Source organism: Paroedura picta, chromosome 2 (assembly GCF_049243985.1).
Source record: "Paroedura picta isolate Pp20150507F chromosome 2, Ppicta_v3.0, whole genome shotgun sequence".
Taxonomy (NCBI): domain Eukaryota; kingdom Metazoa; phylum Chordata; class Lepidosauria; order Squamata; family Gekkonidae; genus Paroedura; species Paroedura picta.
The window spans coordinates 124,114,976-124,136,350 of NC_135370.1; the positions used below are offsets into that span (position 1 = coordinate 124,114,976).

At 42.4% G+C, this 21,375-nt stretch overlaps 1 protein-coding gene across 3 annotated transcripts in view; it reads left to right on the forward strand.

Moving 5' to 3' along the window:
• The first annotated feature begins 3,475 nt into the window (after window positions 1-3,475).
• The window catches only part of NR1H3 (nuclear receptor subfamily 1 group H member 3), a 32,149-nt gene continuing 14,249 nt past the window's right edge, over window positions 3,476-21,375 (forward strand). The window contains exons 1-3 of one of the 3 annotated variants that reach the window (XM_077322396.1): window positions 3,476-3,730; window positions 17,178-17,391; window positions 20,109-20,375. In XM_077322396.1, coding sequence (XP_077178511.1) covers window positions 17,277-17,391; window positions 20,109-20,375 — 382 coding nt within the window. In that variant the 5' untranslated portion in view covers window positions 3,476-3,730; window positions 17,178-17,276. The other 2 variants (XM_077322397.1, XM_077322398.1) reach the window with 2 other exon arrangements.

Sequence of the window (21,375 nt, forward strand, 5' to 3'; positions counted from 1 at the left end):
CGTGGTGGGTTACAATATTGCTCAGTTAGAAAATACAGGCCAGCTATATATCTGAAATTTTCTCACTTGCATTCCAGGACAGAATGCAGAAAGAACTGATGGGACATGAAAAATGTTTGATGGGACATTGACCCTGTTTGCCCTTCATGGCTACAGGCATGGGTGTGAGCTTTCAAGAATTTAAAACTCCTGTTGTCAGATAAGGATTTTGAACCCTGATCTCCCAAGTCAAAGTCCAACACCCTAATCACTACTACATGTTGACTCTCATTATGATAGAAATGAGACTGTTTCTTTTTACTCCCCAGTGTTTCAAGTAATGAGGGGGAGTAACTTCTTCCCTAAGTCTGAACCTTTAGCAGATTTTACATCTCATATATTAGCTTCTGGGTCACTGCAGGGTGGGCGTGGGACAAATCTGTTGCTGCTGCTCCATTATTACAGATTATGTAGGTGAACTTGTTTAGTTGTTATCACAATTGAAGAAATCATTCAGGATGTCTGAAAAAACTGAGTTTGTATCTGATTAGAAATTGTCTCTGCCACCTCTCCAAAGACCAATTGAGGGAGCTTACAATTAAAACAACAAAACAAGACAGAGCCATTAAAAATAATATAGGGCATAAAACAAACACAGAACATACTAAAATTATATCAGTTAAACTGCTGTCAGACCAAATGCAGATAATAAAATATCTACACAAAATTAAAACCCTTTAGTTAAAAACCTGGGTAAAAAAGTGAAGGATTTATGCAATCTGAAGAGAAACCAGAGGGACTTAAAATCTCAGCTAGCAATCTGGGAAATAGGGTAGAGTATTTTAATTTTCTCTATAGACTTTCCTTTTTTGTGGTGAGGGATTATGTTGGGCCTTATTTTGTTGGTTTTTAAATTGTGATATTTTACATTCTAATTTATCATTCAGCTTAAACCACAATGAAAGGTGAGGTATAAATATTTAAATAAATACAGGAGCACAACTTTTTCTTAAAATAGGACATTTCCTTGGACATAATTATTTCACTATGTCCCTGGTTAGAACATCTAATGCAAATTAAGGCAGTCTGCAAATCAGGCTTTTGTTAACCGACCCTAAAATAATGAGAGGGCCATACTACAAAGCAAAATTTGTTCTTTCCACTTAATACATTTGAATAGAAGTGTTTCAAAATTCATTTTGAAATAAATGCCACCTACTAATTTTATCTTTTATTATATTTTGGGGGAGAGGGCAGTAATATTTTAAGTACTGATTTTGAACATTTATGATTAAATATAAACGGGTTCTGATGAGTGCTGTCTTTGTGAATGTAACCAAGGCAACAATAAACAGGCTCAAACAAGTTGAGAGCTGCTTTTTTCATGTTTGCAGCCTCTGTGGAGATTCCTGCTTTGGAGCCCATGGCTGGATAGAAGGACTCTTTGGCATTGCCCAAACAGACTCTGTATTCCAAGAAATTATTCAGGACCTAATTTACAGACTACAAATAAATATCCTCCTTTGTGTTTCTGATCAAATTCCTTCCTCTCAGAGTACCTACACATCTGGCCAATGTGCTTGATCTACGTACACCTCTTATAAAATGAAGTGGGTTTCTGTACTAGATGTGCATCCCTTTGTTCAGAGAAGGCGGAGACTGGGAGGACTGTAATGCTGTTATGAGGGAATTAAAGAGGCTGCATGGGGAATAAAATAATCTCGTCTCCGCTTTCCCTTCCCATATCTGGCTCTGGTTAATTGCTCCAGCTCACCTGCCCCTACTGCTCACCCACATGCCTCTGCCCCAGCACAGGCAGGGGGAGGCAGGCAAAGGGAGATGAGCCAGAACACACAAGATTTATGGGCATCCAGTGATGCTTCGGTCATTTCTGTTAGGAGCATTACTTCTACTAGGATTTATAATCCAGTAGCACTTAAAATTGGTATACATAAGATTTGTAGTTTGCATAATGCTTTCTATACATCTATTGAGAGTACTTAAAAGAGCCTCAAATGGTAGACTGTTACCTCTATGCTCAGGCTGAGGTTGGGAGCTGACGGGAAGACAAGGGGATTCTCTACTTATTTCTTTATCATATGGCAAAGCTACCAGTGTGGTATAGTGGATAAGAGTGGCAGCCTCTAAACTGGAGAGCCGGGTTCACTTCCCCACTCCTCCACATGCAGCCAGCAGGATGGCCCTGGGTCAGTCAGTTTCTCTCAGAGCTCTCTCAGCCCCACCTATCTGGATATGAATGTGTTAGTTGTCATTGTGTCACAAGACTCAAGATCCAATGTAAGAAGGGAGATATTGAAACTTTAGAGCAATGGTCCCCAACCTTTTTATCACCGGGGACCACTCAACGCCGGGGACCACTCACTGGAGCCACTCAATGCCTTTTACTGAGGCCCAGTGGGGGGGTAGTTTACTCCTCTACGCTCACCCACTGCCCTAACGCTCTCTGATCGCTATGGTAATGTTTAAACATCCCTTCAAAATAAGATACAGACACGCCACAACAATGAAGTGTGTTGTAAAGGGTTGGGGGGGGGGATGAAGTAAAGGGCCGGGGGGGGGGGACGAAGGCATCCTTCGGGGCCCACCTCCAATTAGTCGAAGGACCACATGTGGTCCTCAGCCCACAGGTTGGGGATCGCTACTTTAGAGCATTTCACACACCACAGTTCCCCCCCCCCCAAAAAAAAACTGACAAAGTTTATGAGTCAGTTATTCTTTTCCATTCCATTTTTACTGATCAGTAATGTATAGAAAATGGACTCCATTTTCTTCTGAAGTCAAGTATTGATCAATTTTACATCAAATATGTAAGTTTTGTCATTGTAGCATATTCAGTCATTTTGCTTGACCATTCGGTATGTATTGGTAAGCTTGATGCACATAAAATCCTGGCTGCAGTTACCATATACTTAACAAACTCACTATACATTTTAATATTAACTGGTACTATGTCTAATAATAATATACATATTGAATCTTATACAAATTTGATTTTCAATATCTTTTACATCTTATTAAGGATCATAATCTTATATTCTTGCAGGTCCACCACATCTGGTAAAACGCATTGAAATCCTGGCATTTCCAATAATTCCCATTATAACTCTAACACTTAGCACATTTATTAAAGCATATGCATTCAGCAACCACAGCCTACTTAATCACATGTATACATAATATCTACATCCAAATCCAAACTATACATAATGTCCGAACGATTTTGGACAAGTTGCGCAGATCCCAAAGGAACAGTCTAGAATCATAATCAGAGTCCGGTTCCATCATAGTTATAAACATTCTTATTTTGTCAACAAGAACCACAAATCCCCCTCAGCTCCCCTCTGATCTGGCAAGCGACGCCTTCTTCTCCCTCGTTCCTCGTCCCTCGTCATGTACGCCAGGGTGTGGAAATCGGGTTAAGTCTGGAGTGGGGGGGGGGAGTAACATTAGGGGTGGAGTTGGGGAAAGTTCAGGCATGTGACTCTGAGGCTGCTGCTCGCATTACATCACCGCAACCTAAGCCAAGCGGCTCCCCCCAGGTCCCGAAGTCAACGCCGCGGGGCTGACTGACAGCCCCGCTCTCCCCCGAGTCTGCCCCCCTTCCTGACGGAGGGCGAGGAGCTCAGCGTCCGCGCCGATCGCCTCCTCCGTGCGCGAGAGGTGGGTCCGGCGGTCCAGTCACCTCCCTTTCCGGGGCTGCGGGCATTCCTGGAGTTGCTGCTGCTGACGGGTAACCTCTCTCTTTCACGATCTCCCTGGGCAACCTGGGCATTGGGTGGCGTCCACTCGGGAGCCAGCGGCTCACCTCCGGAGGGTCTTTCTCGTGCGTGTTCTCTGTTTTCCCTTTCCCACGAATTCCTTCTCGTGAAAACTCGAGGTGCCGGAATAAAAACCACCTGCTGGCGCTGAGGCAACATACGCGTGTATTTGTGCGTCTGTAAAAAGAAAGCAGGTTCCCCAGGGCCTTTCCGGATTTCGTCCCGTTTGAAAGCGCAGGTAAAGAAGGACCTGTTGCATTCCGGCTCTGCTGAGTCGCAATGGGCTTACTTTTGCTTAGCAGCTGTGACCAGCTGTATCTACTGAAGGGCCGGTAAAGAGTGGTGGAAGAGAATGTGGTTTTTACATGTTCTCAAGGCATGCGTGGACAGTTCTCTCAGTGATTGTGAATTCCAAATTTTTTAAAAAGTATTTTGAATTATAATTATTTTGGAATTAACAATGCATCCAGGCATTCATGCCTCAGGCCGCCTTCCTATCCACCATTACCTATGAGTAAACTCCGTCCCAGAACAGTGGACCGGGTGTAAACATGGCTGCAATTTTAGGTGCAGTTGTTTGGGGGAAAGTCTGATTGAGTTCTGGAACACTTGTTTCTGAATACATTCACACCAGTAGTGGAAAGCACTGTCAAATCACAGCTGACTTAGGGTGACCCCTTGGGGCTTCCAAGGCAAGAGTCATTTGCCACTGCCTTCCTCCACATCACGACCCTGGTATTCTTTCTAGAAGACGGGATATGGGGGAAATGAAAACTGGGTGTTGCAGAAAAAATCATCATCAACTGCATAGTTTTGGCATGTGTTCAGAAAGATGACCCTATAATTCATGAGTCTAAGATTCTAAGATGATAATTGTAAAAGGATGGAGCAGGGGGTCAGATATGAGCATATTAGTATAATGGTGTGACAATGTGCAATTAAAACACTGTGACTTAACTGTCAACATGGAACAAAAAGAATGCACATCTGTTTTAGTTGTCATCTTTTCACCTGTGCCACCTCTGCAGTATGAGGAGAAAGGGAACAAGTGATAATGGTCTTTTTCCAACAGCCTGTCCAAACCTGGAACTGGGTGTGCACAGCTATTTAGTGGACCACACCAACTCTACTTTAACCTGGGAAATGGGGGTTGGAATGCCCCTTCAAGCATGAACTTCCAAGATGGCTTTGGCTCAGTCACTACCTTTCTGTCATTTGTAAAGAAAAAGTTTATAGTGCACTGCCCTCATTCAGAGTGAAATGCATAAGTTAGAGATGGCAGATATTGGTAGAATGATGCTCAGGAGTAGTTGGCATGCAGACTTTGGTCTTTGTCGTCTAACTTTCTGCAAGTGTGTCACAAGCAAATCCATGCCCTAGTGCAGAGGCCTCTGGAGGGCCAAGATAATTCTGTCTCCAGGGAGCAGGCCACAGTGTTTGGTGGAGATCATGACAGCATGCTTGATTTTATTTATTAATTTAAAATCTTTATATTTATTTATATTTGTATACCACCACTCACGGCCAGTCGTCTCATGGCAGTTCACAGAACAAGCATTAAAATTATAATATAAAATCCCCATAAATCCTGTACAAAAACATACAATAACAGCAACAGATGGTGGCTTAATTAAAATCTAAACCCAACTACACCCAGCCCCCCTGTTCCAGCCAATGGACCCAGCTGTGGACCCTAGGCAAGGTGACTTTGGGGTCTTGATTGTTAAAAGATTTTTTAAAAAAGGGGGGGAATATATGTCATCTTTCTACTTGGAAACTGCAGGCCTCCAAGGTAGCTGATAATAAAGAACTTTAGCTGCAATAAACAAAATAAAATCAGATAGCACAGATTAACATTTTAACATAAAAAGAATTAGCATCGAAAAAGTCTATGGGGCATACAGTTCTTTGTCTCCAGTCCCCCATTTTTCCTAAAAAGTTAAGTTCTTACCTTGTCTTTCAGGATCACCTTGCAATCACCATAAGTACCAGGTAGTGGCGAAGAGTGATAGTTTTATGTACTTCTGTAAATTTCCCAGAATTATCAGGATGGCCCTGTTAGAGTGAATACTGGAGTAGATTGATCTTTGATCTGATCGTCAGGTCTTTGGCCTGATCTGATTTTTCTTTATGCACTAATGTCTTTCCCCCTTTTATTAGGGTTACCATGTTTTGAAAAGCAAAAATGAGGACATATTCCCTGACTGACTACTCCCTATATCTTCATACTATCTTACTGATTGTTTTATCGATTTATGTAGCACTCTCTGCTGTATTTTACATTCTGTATGCAATACTTTTTTAATGACTGATCTTGGATCTCTGACTAGTTCAGACAAGTGATCATTATGACAAATCTAATTTTACATGCCCTTACTTCTTAAACTGTGATAATTGCTACCAACTAGAAATATTCCTAAATTTCCAATCCCAAAAGAAAACATTTTAATCAGTTTTTTAAAAGGAGCCTAAAAGAGGGCAGGCACCAAAAAAAGAGGATATATCCTCTAAAAAGAAGACATTTGGTAACCGCTTATATCACCACTGATCAATACATTTCCTATATGCATGGTCACCTGTAGAACCTGAGTAGTGACTATTAGCCCACAGCAAAGGCAAGCTCAAAGCTTAGAGGAGGTGAATTGAGCCTTTTAATAGAATTTTAGTAGTAACTGCCTGACCATGACCTTGCTTGAAGGTGTGGTATCAGAGGACCTGATTGCTCATTAATGTGATAGATTGCTCATTAATCAAAGACCCAGAAAATCCAAATGGAAAAAGTAAGAGAAACGTGTGCATGTAATGTTTCAAACATAATTTTTGTGGGGACCAATAACAGTTATGTAGTGTACCTGATTCTGATTTCTGTTTAGGTAACCAGTGGTATATGTAGGCCCAGTGACCCCAGATTGAAGCTATTGGAAGAAAATGTGTTTTTCTAAGTGGTGGTACGAGTTTTCTGCCTGTAGTCTGAAACAAGTCTTGGCTAATAGAAGCAGCAGCAGAAGAAGAGTTGGTTCTTATATGCCGCTTTTCTCTACCTGAAGGAGGCTCAAAGTGGCTTATAGTCGCCTTCACTTTCCTCTTCCCACTGAGGCTGAGAGAGCCCTGATATTACTGTTTGTTCAGAACAGCTCTATTAGTGTTAGTCAGGGCAGTGGTTTGGGAAGAACACAGGGGCATTCTGAATGTTTGAAGTTATCTGGGAGAAATTCAAGGCTCTTGTTTCTTATCTGGTGGGTGTGCCCTGAGTGCAGCCATGTCACTGGTTGGCCTGGAGCCAAGGGGACTCTGCCTGTCTTGCAGGACTGTTTTCCAGCAGGTCATTTTGTAATGATGTTAGATGTGAGAAGGGAATGAGACTTGGCAGGGCAAAGTCTGCAAAAAGTTCAGCCTGATGTTTGACCCATGCCACAGAAGGAATTCCAAGTACACACATTTTTCTGCTTTGTGAAAGTTCGCATGCATTCTTCTATGCTCCCCACCCTTTTTTTCCTATATGGCCCTCTTTTCATATTTATCTTCATTTTAACTCATAAGCTTAAACCCCACTAATGATCTCAATTCTCTTGTGAATCCCAGCAGCCAGAATATTCTTTTTGCTTGCACAGCTCTTCAGTGTACAGTCAAATTGACTGCCTCTGGTTGTTATAGTTAGGCCTAAGCTAGACAAGTTCACTGACAGAACATGGTAGGTTTGGAAGAAACCTATCGAGCTTGGTCACCTGCTATAGATCGGGAAACTTTGTAGGCATTAACCCTTTAGCTGACTGATACTCATAATCCCCATTACTATGTTTTGCAAACCGTGGAGATTATATTCTATGCCAGAGACTGCTCTAGTATGACATATATAGCACATTGAATTTTGTAACTTTCCCCCCTATATGAGCTTTATCTGGATTGGGTTTTTAAAGCTCATTGGGCTCGGTTTAAAAAAGCAATCTGCACCTGACCCCGATGCTGCTAATTTCTTCCCTCCAATCTGCACTGCTCAGGATTGACTCTGGAGTCACACTACTTATTCCTTGGCATATCCATGAGTGGATTTTCTCAATTTCATAGGAGAAATGCAGGCCTATTGCACTGTCTTCTGGGTGCAGATGCCCTGCCTCTTTTGGATTTTCTGTCCCCCTCAGCCACACCTTCAGCATGAAAATTATACAGAGGTCTATGTTGATTGGTTGGCTCCCAGAGGAGTAGTACCTTTCACCTCCACTGCTGCCTTCATTCTGTCTGAGCTTTCTTGCTGTGAAGGTGTTTTTCCTGTGTTTTACAAACCCTATTAAGTAATACGAGAAGGAGTTAAAGACAAGCCTGTGGTTGCGTCCAGCTGCTTTTCCCTTCTTCCAGACCATTTCCACATTAGGAGACATACCTAATTTTAGCCTCACTTTGAACTTTGATTAGATGATACGAGTTGGCATTCCACTTTGGGCTTTCGTCCCCTTTTTAATTTGCTATATGTTTTTTGCATTGGGGTCAGAAGGAGGCAGACTCCTATAATGCTTTGCTCTATTCCCTGTTATGTTCTTTCACTGTGTTCCTTGGAAAGAATTCTTCATTGTGGTTTAATGGGAGTATCTATTTTTTAATTTTACTAATTTACTAAGTATTTGTCTTCAGTAAAGAATGTATATATACATAATTTCCGATTATCTCTTCCCCCCTCCCCCATTTATTTTAGTGGAGATGAGGGCAACAAAGTTAATATAATGTCTGAAATCTTGTGCAATGTTATTTCCAGTGGTTCCTTTTGCTTTTTATTAGCTTGTAGAAAGACAAGGCTTTAAAACATTCTTTGTCTTTGGGACAGATCTGGTATCCCTAACAAATAGAACTATCTTCAGCAGCAAACATTCAATCTTAAAACAGTCCTGAAGATAGGCATTGCAACATTCAACTTTGCTTATTAACTTATGATACCTTGGAGCCTGTACGTGCACTTTGATGTTCTCTTAGTTTTTTGATCTTCTAGGGAGCTGTAAACTTAATAAGACTGCTGACCAGGCATATATTATTGAACCTTGGCTAGGGGAGAAACTTCTCTCAGTTGTGCCCTAGTTCAGGGGTAGTCAACCTGTGGTTCTCCAGATGTTCATGGAGTAGAATTCCCACGAGCCCCTGCCAGCAAACACTGGACATCTGGAGGACCACAGGTTGACTACCCCTGACCTAGGTGATACATCAGCATAGGCCTGGTGAGCAAGAGGGTGGTGTTGCTGTCCATAAGGATTCTATCACCCAAGCTTGTGACCCCATCCAGAACATGGCCAGTTTTGATGCTGTGTTCCTAATGCTGGGATTGAGAGACAGGACTGGGATTCTGTCAGTGTACTGCCCACCCTACTGCCTAACAATTTCCGTACCTGAGCTGGTATCAGGAGTGATGTTGAGGACTCCTAGGTTGGTTGTCCTGGGAGACTTCAACATTAAAGCTGAGGCTGTCTTATCACCATTTTGTCTGGACAGGGCTTTTGTTCCAGGTAGTCAGAGGTCTATTGGGATCTGTCCTGAAGTGGGAGGTGAACTGTGTTGGCTAGACTAGACCTCAGTCATTCTCTGATACAAAGTAGATTTGAATAGCAGCTATGATGTATTGAAACTAATTTGTGCCAAAATAAATGAGAAAAAATGTTGTAACTTAAATGAGATGAAAGTGTGGAGTTGATCTGGAACATTGTTGAGGTGGGCTCTCTTGGGGTTTTCTCAGGCTGCCCATATCAACCTAGAAGAAGAAGAGTTGGTTCTTATATGCCGGTTTTCTCTACCAGGAGTCTCAAAGCAGCTTACAGTCGCCCTCCCTTTCCTCTTCTCACAACAGATTACCTGTGAGGTAGGTGAGGCTGAGAGAGCCCTGATATTACTGCTCCATCAGAACAGCTTTATCAGTGCTGTGGTGAGCCCAAGGTCACCCAGATGGTTGCATGTGGGGGAGTGCAGAATCGAACCCGGCATGCCAGATTAGAAGTCCGCACTCCTAACCACTACACCAAGCTGGCTCTCCCTGATGCTTTGCTGAAGATAGGAAGAGAAAAGGATCACTCATGCAAATCTCCTTTGCTTTCCTCTCCTGGGAAAAATGCTAACTGAATTTTTCTTGTTTGAATCCCCTGATAATGTCAGAGTCATGACTCCATTTCCTGCAGTCCATCTGATGGTGGAATCAGTCAGCACTGTGCTGCAGTTAGAGTGAAGATCTCTGGGTTATTGCTGTTGGGCTTCAAAAGCACAGTCACTTCTCTGCTCCCTTCCTTTAACCACCCAAGCATTGAACCCAGTCTCTGTCCCGTCCTTAGGGGGACATGTGTGTGAGAAAGGGTGTAGTGGAGTCATTTTGAGAAATGGGAAATACTCAGCAACAGCTCTTGAGTTGCACAATTTATTCTCCAGTTGTTCTCCAATTTCCAGAGTTGCTATTTCATTTTTACTTAAAAAATAAACCTATAGATAATTTTAAAACTGAAATAAGTACTTGTTTGGTCAGCTTTTGTAAAAATAGAACACCCACAATTTCTGTTAGTAATTTCTTTTTTTCTGAAGCCACTGATTATATTTGATTTACTCATTCTACTCTTCTGCTTTAAGCCATTCTTTTTCTAAAATTATTTTGGTGCTATATAAAGATTCCTGCTGGTATTAGAAGAAAGATCTAACTTTATTTAGTGTATCTCACATATTTCTTCCCCCCTATCTCGTGTCTTAGCTGTTTCTGCTATCCTTGCAATCATTTAGGGTGCTTCTAAATGTAAACTTTGAAAGAGATAGGAAGTACATTTCTCTCTCCCATCTATCTATGGAAGTCTCTTCTGTCTCAGCCTGAATGTGGGAATCTTTGATGGTGGTGCTCTCTCTTTGGGTGGCCTTCGGGAATAAGTCAGGGAGCTCCCATCTAGGCAACCTTTAGGAAGGCCTTTTGGGGAGTCTAATTTGTGCTGCTTGAGGCTATTCAGGTTGACATTGTGATTGTGATCTTACTGTTTTATTGTTTTGCTGTTGTTTTTTCTTTACATGCTGATTTAAGCCACCTCGAAGCCCTTTTCATTGGGGGAGGTGGAATATAGCTATTTTCATGAACAGCTCAGTATATTATTTCCAAAAGCTGACATTCAGAAATCTGACAGTGAAAATTGCAAGCAAGGTCTGAAGGCAGCAGCTCTTTCTTGTTTGCCCCAATATCGTATTCTGCCTCTGAGTATGAAGGCTACATTTAGCTGTCATGCTAGTCACTGACACATACATCCTCCATGAACAAAACTCACACATCCTAGTCAGCTTTGAGGCTCTGCAGTCACTTTTTAGACTTGAATGTTTGATGTCCTTTTTGCTCTTGCTAAACTTGGTATTTTGATAATGTGTAATCTCTTGTTTGCGGTATTAATAAGAAGCAGGCACATTGCACTGCTGAAAGCCAATACCTGGCCCTGGTTTTCTGCATCAAAAGGGCAGAACAACTTTATCTGACAGAAAGTTACATTTTCAACGAATTGGCCAAAGGTGTTTGCCCAATATTTCCTCTCCCAAATCTCATATCTTATCTGTTTGTTATCCCTGCAATAATTTAGGGTTTGAAAGAGGTTGGCAGTACATCTTGGAGGCAATTCTAGATCCTGCAGTGCACCTGCCCAGAAGGGCTGGTATTGAATTGATGTACTGCACTGAGGAAAGTGGGGCAGAGTGACAGGGTGTGTGCATGTGTTAAGCTTCCTTCATTACCTGGAATAACTAAAGATGGGAAATAGCAAGGAGCCTGGCCATGGATATGTAACAAAAAGTAAGAGCTATTTAGTGCCGCAGTACTTCAAGTACTACTTACTTGAGTAAATAACTCAAGAGTTACTTAGCACTTACACAGCATAGGAGTTTGGATAGATTCAAATTTCCTTTTTTCAGCAATCTTGTGGTTAGAGAAACCCTGACTGTTAAATGTGACTCTGATTAAAGTTTAGCTACAGAGCTGGATCAAACGACCAGGTAAAGTTATTTCCATAGGAGTGTTCATGCTGACATTTCTGGTTGTCCCAGGCCCCTGACTTTACCTTCTTGCTTGCTCCCAGTCTCTTCAGGCAGGTAAACCATCCATCTCTGATGATTGCAGCAATTCGGAAAGCTGGTGTTTCAGCAAGCAGTGTGGGGGAGAAAATGCCAGAAGGATGAACTGGAATAACCTCTTCTCCTTTCTTGTTCCCTTGATTGGAGGACCAAGTGCATCCTGTGGGGAGGGGAGGGAGCAGAGCACATTCTGGGATCCGCTTGTATCTCAGAGCCTTCCCAGCCTTCTCTCTTTTCTCCTTGACTTGCTGAGAACTCTTAAGGTCACCAGTCAGTGGGAGGCAGATGTGGGGACGGCAAGCAAGATAGAGACAGCCATTGGCACGGTAGGAAATAGAGAATTATACACTTAAAACAGCAGGGCCAGGTAAGGATAATAGGATTGGGGTTTTTTTGGATCATCAGTATGGAAGTGTTTCAGTGCCTCAGGTTGAACGGTGCAGGATAAGAATGGTGTACGCTGTGCAATTGGGAAGATCTCTTTTCTGACACCAAGTTGCCTTTTATGTCTTGTGAGTCTCCGGTGACTAATGCAGTAGGGAACAAACAGGATTTTGTGTTCTGAAAAAGACCTAAAAAAATGGAAGGATGTAGGACAGAAAATCTTTAGGACCAGTGGTCTTTACTTAATGTTTTGTTTTCTTGCCAGGTGAGGGTGGCAGTTGCAATGTAGCGATATTGCTCTCTAAGGCAGGGGTAGTCAACCTGTGGTCCTCCAGATGTCCATGGACTACAATTCCCATGAGCCCCTGCCAGCGTTTGCTTCAGTAAAGAATGTATACATCTGGAGGACCACCAGTTGACTACCCCTGCTCTAAGCCACTTTCTTGAACCTATATTCCTTCCCAACCTGAATAAGATTCAAACTCCGCTTCCTTGTCAGGTGTATGTGCTCAGGCACTATAGTGTCTAACCAGTGTTCTTGTAATTCACACATGGTTTACAAGTGAGTTGCAATTTGATGAGTGTCCTTTGGGCAATAACATGCTTCACTTGACTAAGTGATGTGTGGTGTGTCATTAAGAAAGTTCAAAGTCAACACATGTTTGGCAGCACATATATTAAAACCGATAGTTTCAGTGACTCGTCTGCTTCAGGACTTCAGGAAAACTGCATGCCAGTTATTCCCAAACATGGGATTAGCCAGTGTTTCTGAAACCTGAATCTGGAATAATTCCATTTAAGATTATGTTATATAAATGTTAGGAAATTAACAAAAATGTTCTTTTCTTAATCGCATCCAGTTCTTCCTATTTTTCCGCCTTTCCTCTTTTAAATAATCTCTTTGTAACCTTGAAGTTTCCTCTCTTTAAATAGCTTTTATCTCCTACTGCCTCTCCAATTACTCTTCTGCAATAAATTCGGCTAGCCCAGTTTCATTAGATCTTGGGAGCTAAGCAAGGTCGGCTGTGGTTAGTATGTGGATGGGAGCTCATCAAAAGAGGTTGAAATTTTAAGTTTTGCATTTTCAGTCACAAACTCATGCTTTCCCTCTCTTTTTAATATATTGAAAAGACAAATTTGATGAAACAAATTTATTTTCTTTATTATATTTATATACCGCCCTCCCCGAAGGCTCAAATGTTTTTTCAAATGTTTTAAAGTTATCGATGGTTATAATTGTGATTGCATTCTGATAGTGATTGCATTGGTTGAGGACCACAAGAATAAACTGACTGACTGACTGTCGGGGTCACAACACGGCAAGGAGTGAGTGGCCAGAATACCACTGATACACTGAGAAGTCTCTGAGGAGCACAGTAAATCCAACCAGACCCCTTTCCTCCTTGTTGTTTTTTTTTTTTTGTTGGGGTGGGGGGTTTACACTGCAGTCCTAAACAGAGTTACTTCAATGGACTTTGGAGAGTTGCACTATAAGGCTTCCAGATGGGAACAAGGATGTTTTTCTACATTTGACTTCCATTTTGCGAGGTCTTACTTGCAATCTTTAGCCACAACTGCTCTGTTCTGATAATCATGTTGTCAGAGAGATGTAACAATGAGAGGACAAGGCTGCCTGATAGCTCACAAAGAGACACTCGTTTTCTTGACACGCGACAGGCTGGTGCCACAGTGACCTTCTGCTATGGTCAATTCCTCCAGTTTTTTTATGCTGCCCTGCAGAATTTTAACAAACTTCCTAAAAGGCTTCCTCACTTCCCCTGAGGATTTTTCACAGGGAAGTTAAATGTTCTCACAGCACTCTCTCGCAATTGTTCCTCTTGCTCTTTCCAGTACCCCTTTTCTCAGGCTCTTTTGGGACAGGCCTAACCCACCCCCACCATTGCCACATCATGATTCTCAAGTAACAACGTACTTTCCTCCCCCCTGGGAAACAAACCAGAAGTTAAAAGGTGCTGGGGGGAGGGGGTTAGGCGTTAGAGTTCTTCAGGTGCTAAGCACCTTTTGTGCTCTTCAGATCACAAAGCTGCCTAAAATGGTTGCATGGAACATCCCTGCCTGCTTCTCTGAACACACAATTCAGCTGAACAATGTGCTTCGCAAGATAGTGGAGAGGGGCAACTGAAAGAGGAAGGGTCCAAAATGCTGAGAGGCACCTTAAGTAAAGCAGAAGCGGACAATTATGATAGGTGCCTTCAGCTAAAAGACATCTATTGCAAGGCAGGGATTGCAAACAGATGCAGAAAGCCATGACAGCTGCCTCTGAATCTTTGGGTTTGAAGGGGCGAGGACAGATTAGCATCACAATAAACGACTGACAGTCACTGTATGGAACAAAATATAGACTAGTCTGGAACACCAAAAAAGTCAGCAGAAGGAATTAGCATCTCCATCTTTTCTCAGGTATCATATTCTGAAACTATTTATTTATTTTATTTATTTTATTTTTAGGCCTCCCCTTTCCAACACTGGTCTAAGAGTGGCAAACATGACTAAAATCGAATGCAAATATTCCTAAAAATACAAAACAAATTGGAAATTACTTTTAAATCCTAAAACATAAGGCAAACCGCTCCATATCAGAATTCCCTATGAACCTAGGGTCAGTAGATCCAGACTAATTTTACAATCCCCCAAGGTTCAGATGGAGGGGATAAGGTGCAGGCAGGAGGGCCCATTCAAAGATGTTCTCAAATGCTGGCATTGGCCTCAATCATATGCCTAGTGGAAGAAGGCTGTTTTACAGGCCCTTTAAAACATTGCTAGTTCCAAAACGATCCAGATCTTTATTGGCAGCTCATTCCACCAGGCTGGAGCCAGGGTCAAAAAGCCCAGGCTCTGGTTGAGGCCAGCTGCACTTCTTTGGGGCCGGGGACCACTAGACAGTTGGCATTTGCTGAGCTCTTTGGGAGACATACTTGGAAATGCGGTCCCTCAGATACATAGGTCTCATTTGTGAACTCTTGTTGGCTCTTTCATACAAACAGCTGTATGTATGTACATGCAGGCTGTATATGTGTTCAGTGTAACTTGTGAATAGGGGTATTGTCTCAACAGGCTTTCCAGGGGCTCAGATGCAGTCTTTCACATCATCTGCTATCTGATTTCTCCCCCCCCCTTTAAATGGGAGATGATGGGGACAACCTGGGAATGGTTTGTAAACTTTGAACCTGATAATAGGTTGAGGTTTTTTTTTAGTGTTGATCATCTAAAATAGAATAATTCAATTAAATAAATTGTTATAGTTGCAGGTTTTTAATCTGCTAATGACCTAGCTAAGCATACACATTCTGGAGATTAATATGTATAGCTGAAAAAATTAAAAACTTGCACAATTCTGGACTTGTGAAATCATTGTGAGATTCCATTTCATATATCAAGAAAAGAATAAGACGACAGGTTTCCCGCTGTGCTAGACAGAATAAGAATATCTGTGCTAGATAGAATAAGAATGGTTTATAACTGTTTTTAATTCAACTGTTCAGCTAATTTATTGGGTGTCTGTAAAACTGAATAGAAAGAAAATAATGCCTAATTCAAAATGTAAAATATTTACCTGAACTCTTTGCCTGAAACCAACTCCTAGAGCAGGATGTTCCTTGGATTCTGTTTGATCAGGTGTGTATGGCGAGATCTGTGGTCAGATTGTGACTGGGATTATAGTGCGTGCGCACGCACACAAACATATTAAGTGTCTCTCTCACACTGGACATATCCTTGGGGATCTACTCTTTGCCTGCTGGTCAAACGTTCATGAAGCCTGTAAGTTTCCTCAGCAGGGCATATATTGACTTCCCTGGACCATTTCAAATCAGGAAAGTGATGCAGGATTGAGGACTTTAGTTCCTTCTCCCCATATAATTTCTAGTGTGGTGAGAACTAGTGTGGGGTCATGGTTAGAGAGTGCTAGATTAATCTGCTAGACCGAGGTTTAAATGGAAAATGTCAGGAAGCAGAAGGCAGGGATAAATTAACAGTTCTGTCAATAGAGGGAAGTAAGTAGTAGCGTTCCACAATGATCCATATTGGGGCTAGTACTGTTGAATTTGTTCATAAATGATTTGGAATTGGGCATGAGTGCTGTAGTTGCCAACTTGCAGAAGATCCCAAATCAATCACATGGTAGAAAACCAAGGTAGATTGTGAAGCTCTATAGGAGATTTTGGTGTTTTTGCTCGATAGACTATGTATCCATTTCGAGATCCATCTAGGCATACGTTTGAGTCTGTTAAATTTTTTTGTTGTTTTTTATTTTTTGTTGTTGTTTAACTACTAAGCTGAGGGTAGTGGGAAAGTAAACTTGTGGCATCCTGATTTTCATGTTGTGGGAATAAAACCGCACTTAAAAAAAAAACTGCCTTAGTGCTCTTTGGGATTTTAGGCAACACACAGAAGACCTTCTTGTTTTCCCAGGTCCTTGGTGAAATATTTTTTTTGCAACTGTCTTGCTGATTCCAATGTTTGTAGTGTATCTGATGCTGGTTTAACTTATTTGGTTGTTAATGGTTTGGTTGGTAACATTAAGAATTCTATTTTGAGACATCTCATAAACTATGAAGAAGTAGGATCGAGATCTAATACACAATGAAACATTTAGAAGCCTGGACTCCATAAAGTTTATTTTTTAATTAGGTTGCAGGGAGCAGAGCCATCTTTTGTATTGTTTTGTTACATTTACCAAATCTCCTGTCTAAACATCTTACATTAACTACCAGTCAAGGTAAAACGGAACTACACAAAAAGAGAGGGAAGTGGGCAGTGAAAAGCTGGCGATGGGCAAAAGTTGGCAAGAAGGCAGTCAGCTTTAAAATCAGATGATTATGACTTAAAGAGGAAGAGGTGACAATTCTGAGGAAACAGTGGCAGTACGGGTTGACACACTGGTGGAAATGATGTGTGTAAAAAAATATTCCTAGTAGCTTCAGGAATTGTACTGTTTTCTTCTGCTTCCGTTTTCTTCCATAGGCATCTTCATTTGGCAACAAAGCAGCAATGCAGTGCTGAGATTCGCAGCAACCGTGTTTCAGAGATTAGAGGAATGTGAGCACCACTAAGGAGGTCATCATGGGTCCCACGCAACTCGCTGCACACAACCATGGGAAAAAAACAAGTGTATTTGAGATGGAGGAGAAAAGGTTTGCATTTTTCTGTGGGTCAGAGATCACACCTGAGCACCCAGGTAAGATCAAGTCCTATTTTTAAACAGAGTGAATATTTTGGGCAGAATATTTTGAGCATGTTATCCAGAATAGACGGAATTAATTTTGATTTAGATTGATTTAGATAGACCAGTCTGTGAGGTAGATTAGGCTGAGAGAGAGAGAGAGAGAGAGCGAGAGAACGAGAGAGCGAGAGAGAGAGAGAGCGAGAGAGAGAGAGAGCGAGAGAGCGAGCACCCAAGGCCACCCAGCAAGCTTCAGGGGCAGTGGGGATTCAAACCTGGGTCTTGCAGATCCTTATCTGACACAAATGAATACACCAGGCTGATGTAGCTGAAAGTGGCAGAATTTAGGATTGTAATAGTTCAGATTGTAGGTGGGGTATTTTTGGATGTTTCCCTATATTTAAAGAATCAAAACCAAACAAGAACAAACCACTTTGCACATGGTAAACCACAGGGAGAAACAAGAACAAACCACTTTGCACATGATAAACCACAGGGAGAAAAGCATTGTAATCAAGTATGTATTTTGTCTGTTGATTTGAGCATGGTAGAGGAAGTTGGATAAATAAAGAGCGGTGGAACCAGTTTGGGGGGACTGGAGACACATTACAAGTGACATTTCGCTAGAAACTTGCAAGTAGTTTGATAGAGGGATTGCTGTCATCTGCTTCTTGTCTATGGTAAATAGCTTTTGTATTGTTTGTGAGACTGCAGTCTTTGTGTGTACAAAGCAAGGAAAGCCATGCTTCTTCCACCACACTTTTTAATCTTACAAAAATATACTAGATGGGTAGCAGAAAAACAACAAAGATCTTTTGGGTTCTTTTCCACATTTTTGTGCACTAGAGCAGTGGTCCCCAACCTTTATTAGGCTGGGGACCGGCAGGGCATCGGGCCGCGCCCGCGGGGACCGCGCCCACGTGGGCCACGCCAACGCTTCGGGCTGCGCCCGCGCATCGAGCCGCACCCGCGAGCCGCGCCCGGAAGCCACGCCTGCGGATTGGGCCGCGCCCGTGAGCCACGCCCGCGGATCGGGCCGCACCCGCGGGCCGAGCCTGCGGATTGGGCCGCGCGGGCGCGGCCCGGCCCCGATTCCTTCTCCCCGCCCTCCCGCAGTAAGTAGCTTCCCGGGCCGCAAGCTTGCGGCCTGGGAAGTTTTTTACTGCGGGGGGGGGGGGAGAGGGAGCTGCGGCCCGGCGCCATGGCCTTTGCGGCCCGGCAGTGGGCCGCGGCCCGCAGGTTGGGGACCACTGCACTAGAGCTCACTTCATCTAGGGCTGCCAGCTCTGTATTGGGAAAAATCTGGAGATTTAGGGGATGGAGCCTGAGGAGGGTATGGTTTTGGGTGGGGAGAGATTTCGATGGGGTATAATGCCACAAGTTTCACCTTTCAAAATGGCCATGTTCTCCAGGAGAATTGAGGTCATACTGCTGGGGGATCTCCAGCTACCACCTGGAAGTTGGCAACCTTAACTTCAAGTGCATGATGATGCATCTGAGGACACTTAATGTATCTGAGGATTTTGGTCCACCAAGTTTATATTATAATAAATTGATTGGTTTTCAATATGTCACGAGGCTTTTTTGTTTCCTAAAGACACTATTGTTTGACTCTGAGAAACAAACAATGCTGCCCTCCAGTGACTGATTGAGAGAGAACAAAAGACTCTACGTGAGATTCAAGTGGGTAGCCATGTTGGTTTGAAGCTGCAGAACAAATTTTGAGTGACATAATATTTGAGGAAGTGTGCATATATATGAAAGCTTACACCGTGAATAAAACTTTGTCTTAAAGGTACAACTAGACTCAAGGTTTGTTCTATATGTGAGAGCAAGTCTCCCATTTTTAATTTTAAAAATAGTGGCTCCTCCGTCTCCTCTGTATCTTTTTGCATATCTTTGATAGAACACCATTAGGAAGCTTCCAGGTTGTTTTAGAGCACAATGTAAATGGCTATCATGGCATGTAGTGTTTTCTGAATCACCTCAGATATATAAGAAGGGAGTGTTGCTTGGTCGACTTCTTCTGTCAAAATCTCCCCAAAACACTTGTTTTAACAAGACTTGGGAAGGACTGTAACCTGTGATCATCCATATTCTTTAGAAGTTTTCTTTGTACAGATGTAGAGTTTCCAAATTATTCCATTTATGTGGACCAACAAAAAATTGAATCCAATAGCACCTTTAAGACCAACACAAATTTATTCAAGGCATGAGCTTTTGCGTGCATGCACTATTCCTCAGACTAAATGAAACAAGGATCATAAGTGTACAGCTATAAGGCAAAAGTAAATTGTGGTAAATTAGGAAACTGTCTCATAATATCCAAATTAAGCCATATTATACTATATGATAATTCTTTGCTAAAACAACTAATCAGTCCCTTTGAGTTCAGCTGTAGTTCACAAAAACATTGGAGAAATAAAACTGTCCATGTTAGTAATTAATCGCAGACGCTTTCCCAGTTGTGAAAAGAAATAATGAAAGGAGACTAGTTGCTGGCCCCATCCCTCTCCAGCCAAGCGTGGAAGCATCCCTGCAAGTGACAAGCTGTGCTGGCAAGTTATCTTGTCCTGAGACTGAAGATTTAAATTCGAAAATACATTACATATTACTAACAGCACACAACACGTCTACCCACTTGAATCTACATTTATGTGGATGAATTTCTTCATACTTTATGTGAAGCCTTCTATGCCTTCCTGTAAAAGAAACCGTTTTCCCCTTTGTAGGACATCCTCCCCTGAAAAGAAAGAAGGGGCCTGCCCCCAAGATGTTGGGAAATGAGGTGTGCAGTGTCTGTGGAGACAAGGCCTCAGGCTTCCACTACAACGTTCTGAGCTGCGAGGGCTGCAAGGGCTTTTTCCGCCGCAGTGTCATCAAGGGTGCCCAGTATGTCTGCAAAAATGGCGGCCGGTGTGAGATGGACATGTACATGCGCCGAAAGTGCCAGCAGTGCCGGTTGCGCAAATGCCAAGAGGCAGGCATGCGGGAACAATGTATGTGACAAGAATGGTGATACTCAAAACAACATGGAAGATAGAATATGCGGGGACCATGTGGCTCTTGGGATTTCTCACTGTTATTATGCCGTATGCAGTCACAAACTTCAAAGGAATAATGGTTTTATAAATCAGACATAATGGTTTTATAAATTAGACAATATGCATAATACAAACTGTTTAACTTGGAAATACTATTCTGGTTGCAATATATGAATTTTCACTGGATTCAGAATATTTAGGCAGGGAATCTCAGGCAGAGAAGACATTTTTACTGGATGCAATGAGTGGAGGAGGCTGTATGGCAGGCAGGGTAGCTTCAGCACTGTATAGGGAGACTGTGCAGAAATATTTTGAAGTGCTTTGTCTGAAAGACCTCATAAAGTACCAGCAGAGAAACTACCCAAGAATTCCTCTCATGAAACATTTCTCCATCCATTAGAATCATAGAGTTGGAAGGGACCTCCTGGGTCATCTTGTCCAACTCTCGGCACTTTGCAGGACATTCACAACCCTATCGCTCATCTATTGTAACCTGCCACCCCCTTGAACCTTCACAGAACCAACCTCTCCATCAGATGGCTATCTAGCCCCTGTTTAAACATTTCCAAAGATGGAGAACCCACCACCTCCCGAGGAACCCTGTTGCACTGAGAAACCGCTCTGTCAGGAACTTCTCTCTGATGTTTAGATGGAATTTATTTAAAATTAATTTCATCCCATTGGTTCTGGTCTGTCCCTCTGGGCAAGAGAGAACAACTCTGCTCCATCCTCTATATGGCAGCCTTTTAAATATTTGAAGATGGCTATCAGATCCCCTCTCAGCTGTCTCCTCCCAACCCTCACCATTTTTGTTGCCCTCTTCTGGACACACTCCAGTTTTTCTACATCCCTCTTCAACTGTGGTGTCCAAAACTGAACACAGTACTCCAAGTGAGGCGGACGCAGAGCCGAGTAAAGCGGTAACATCACCTCCTGTGATCTGGACATGATACTT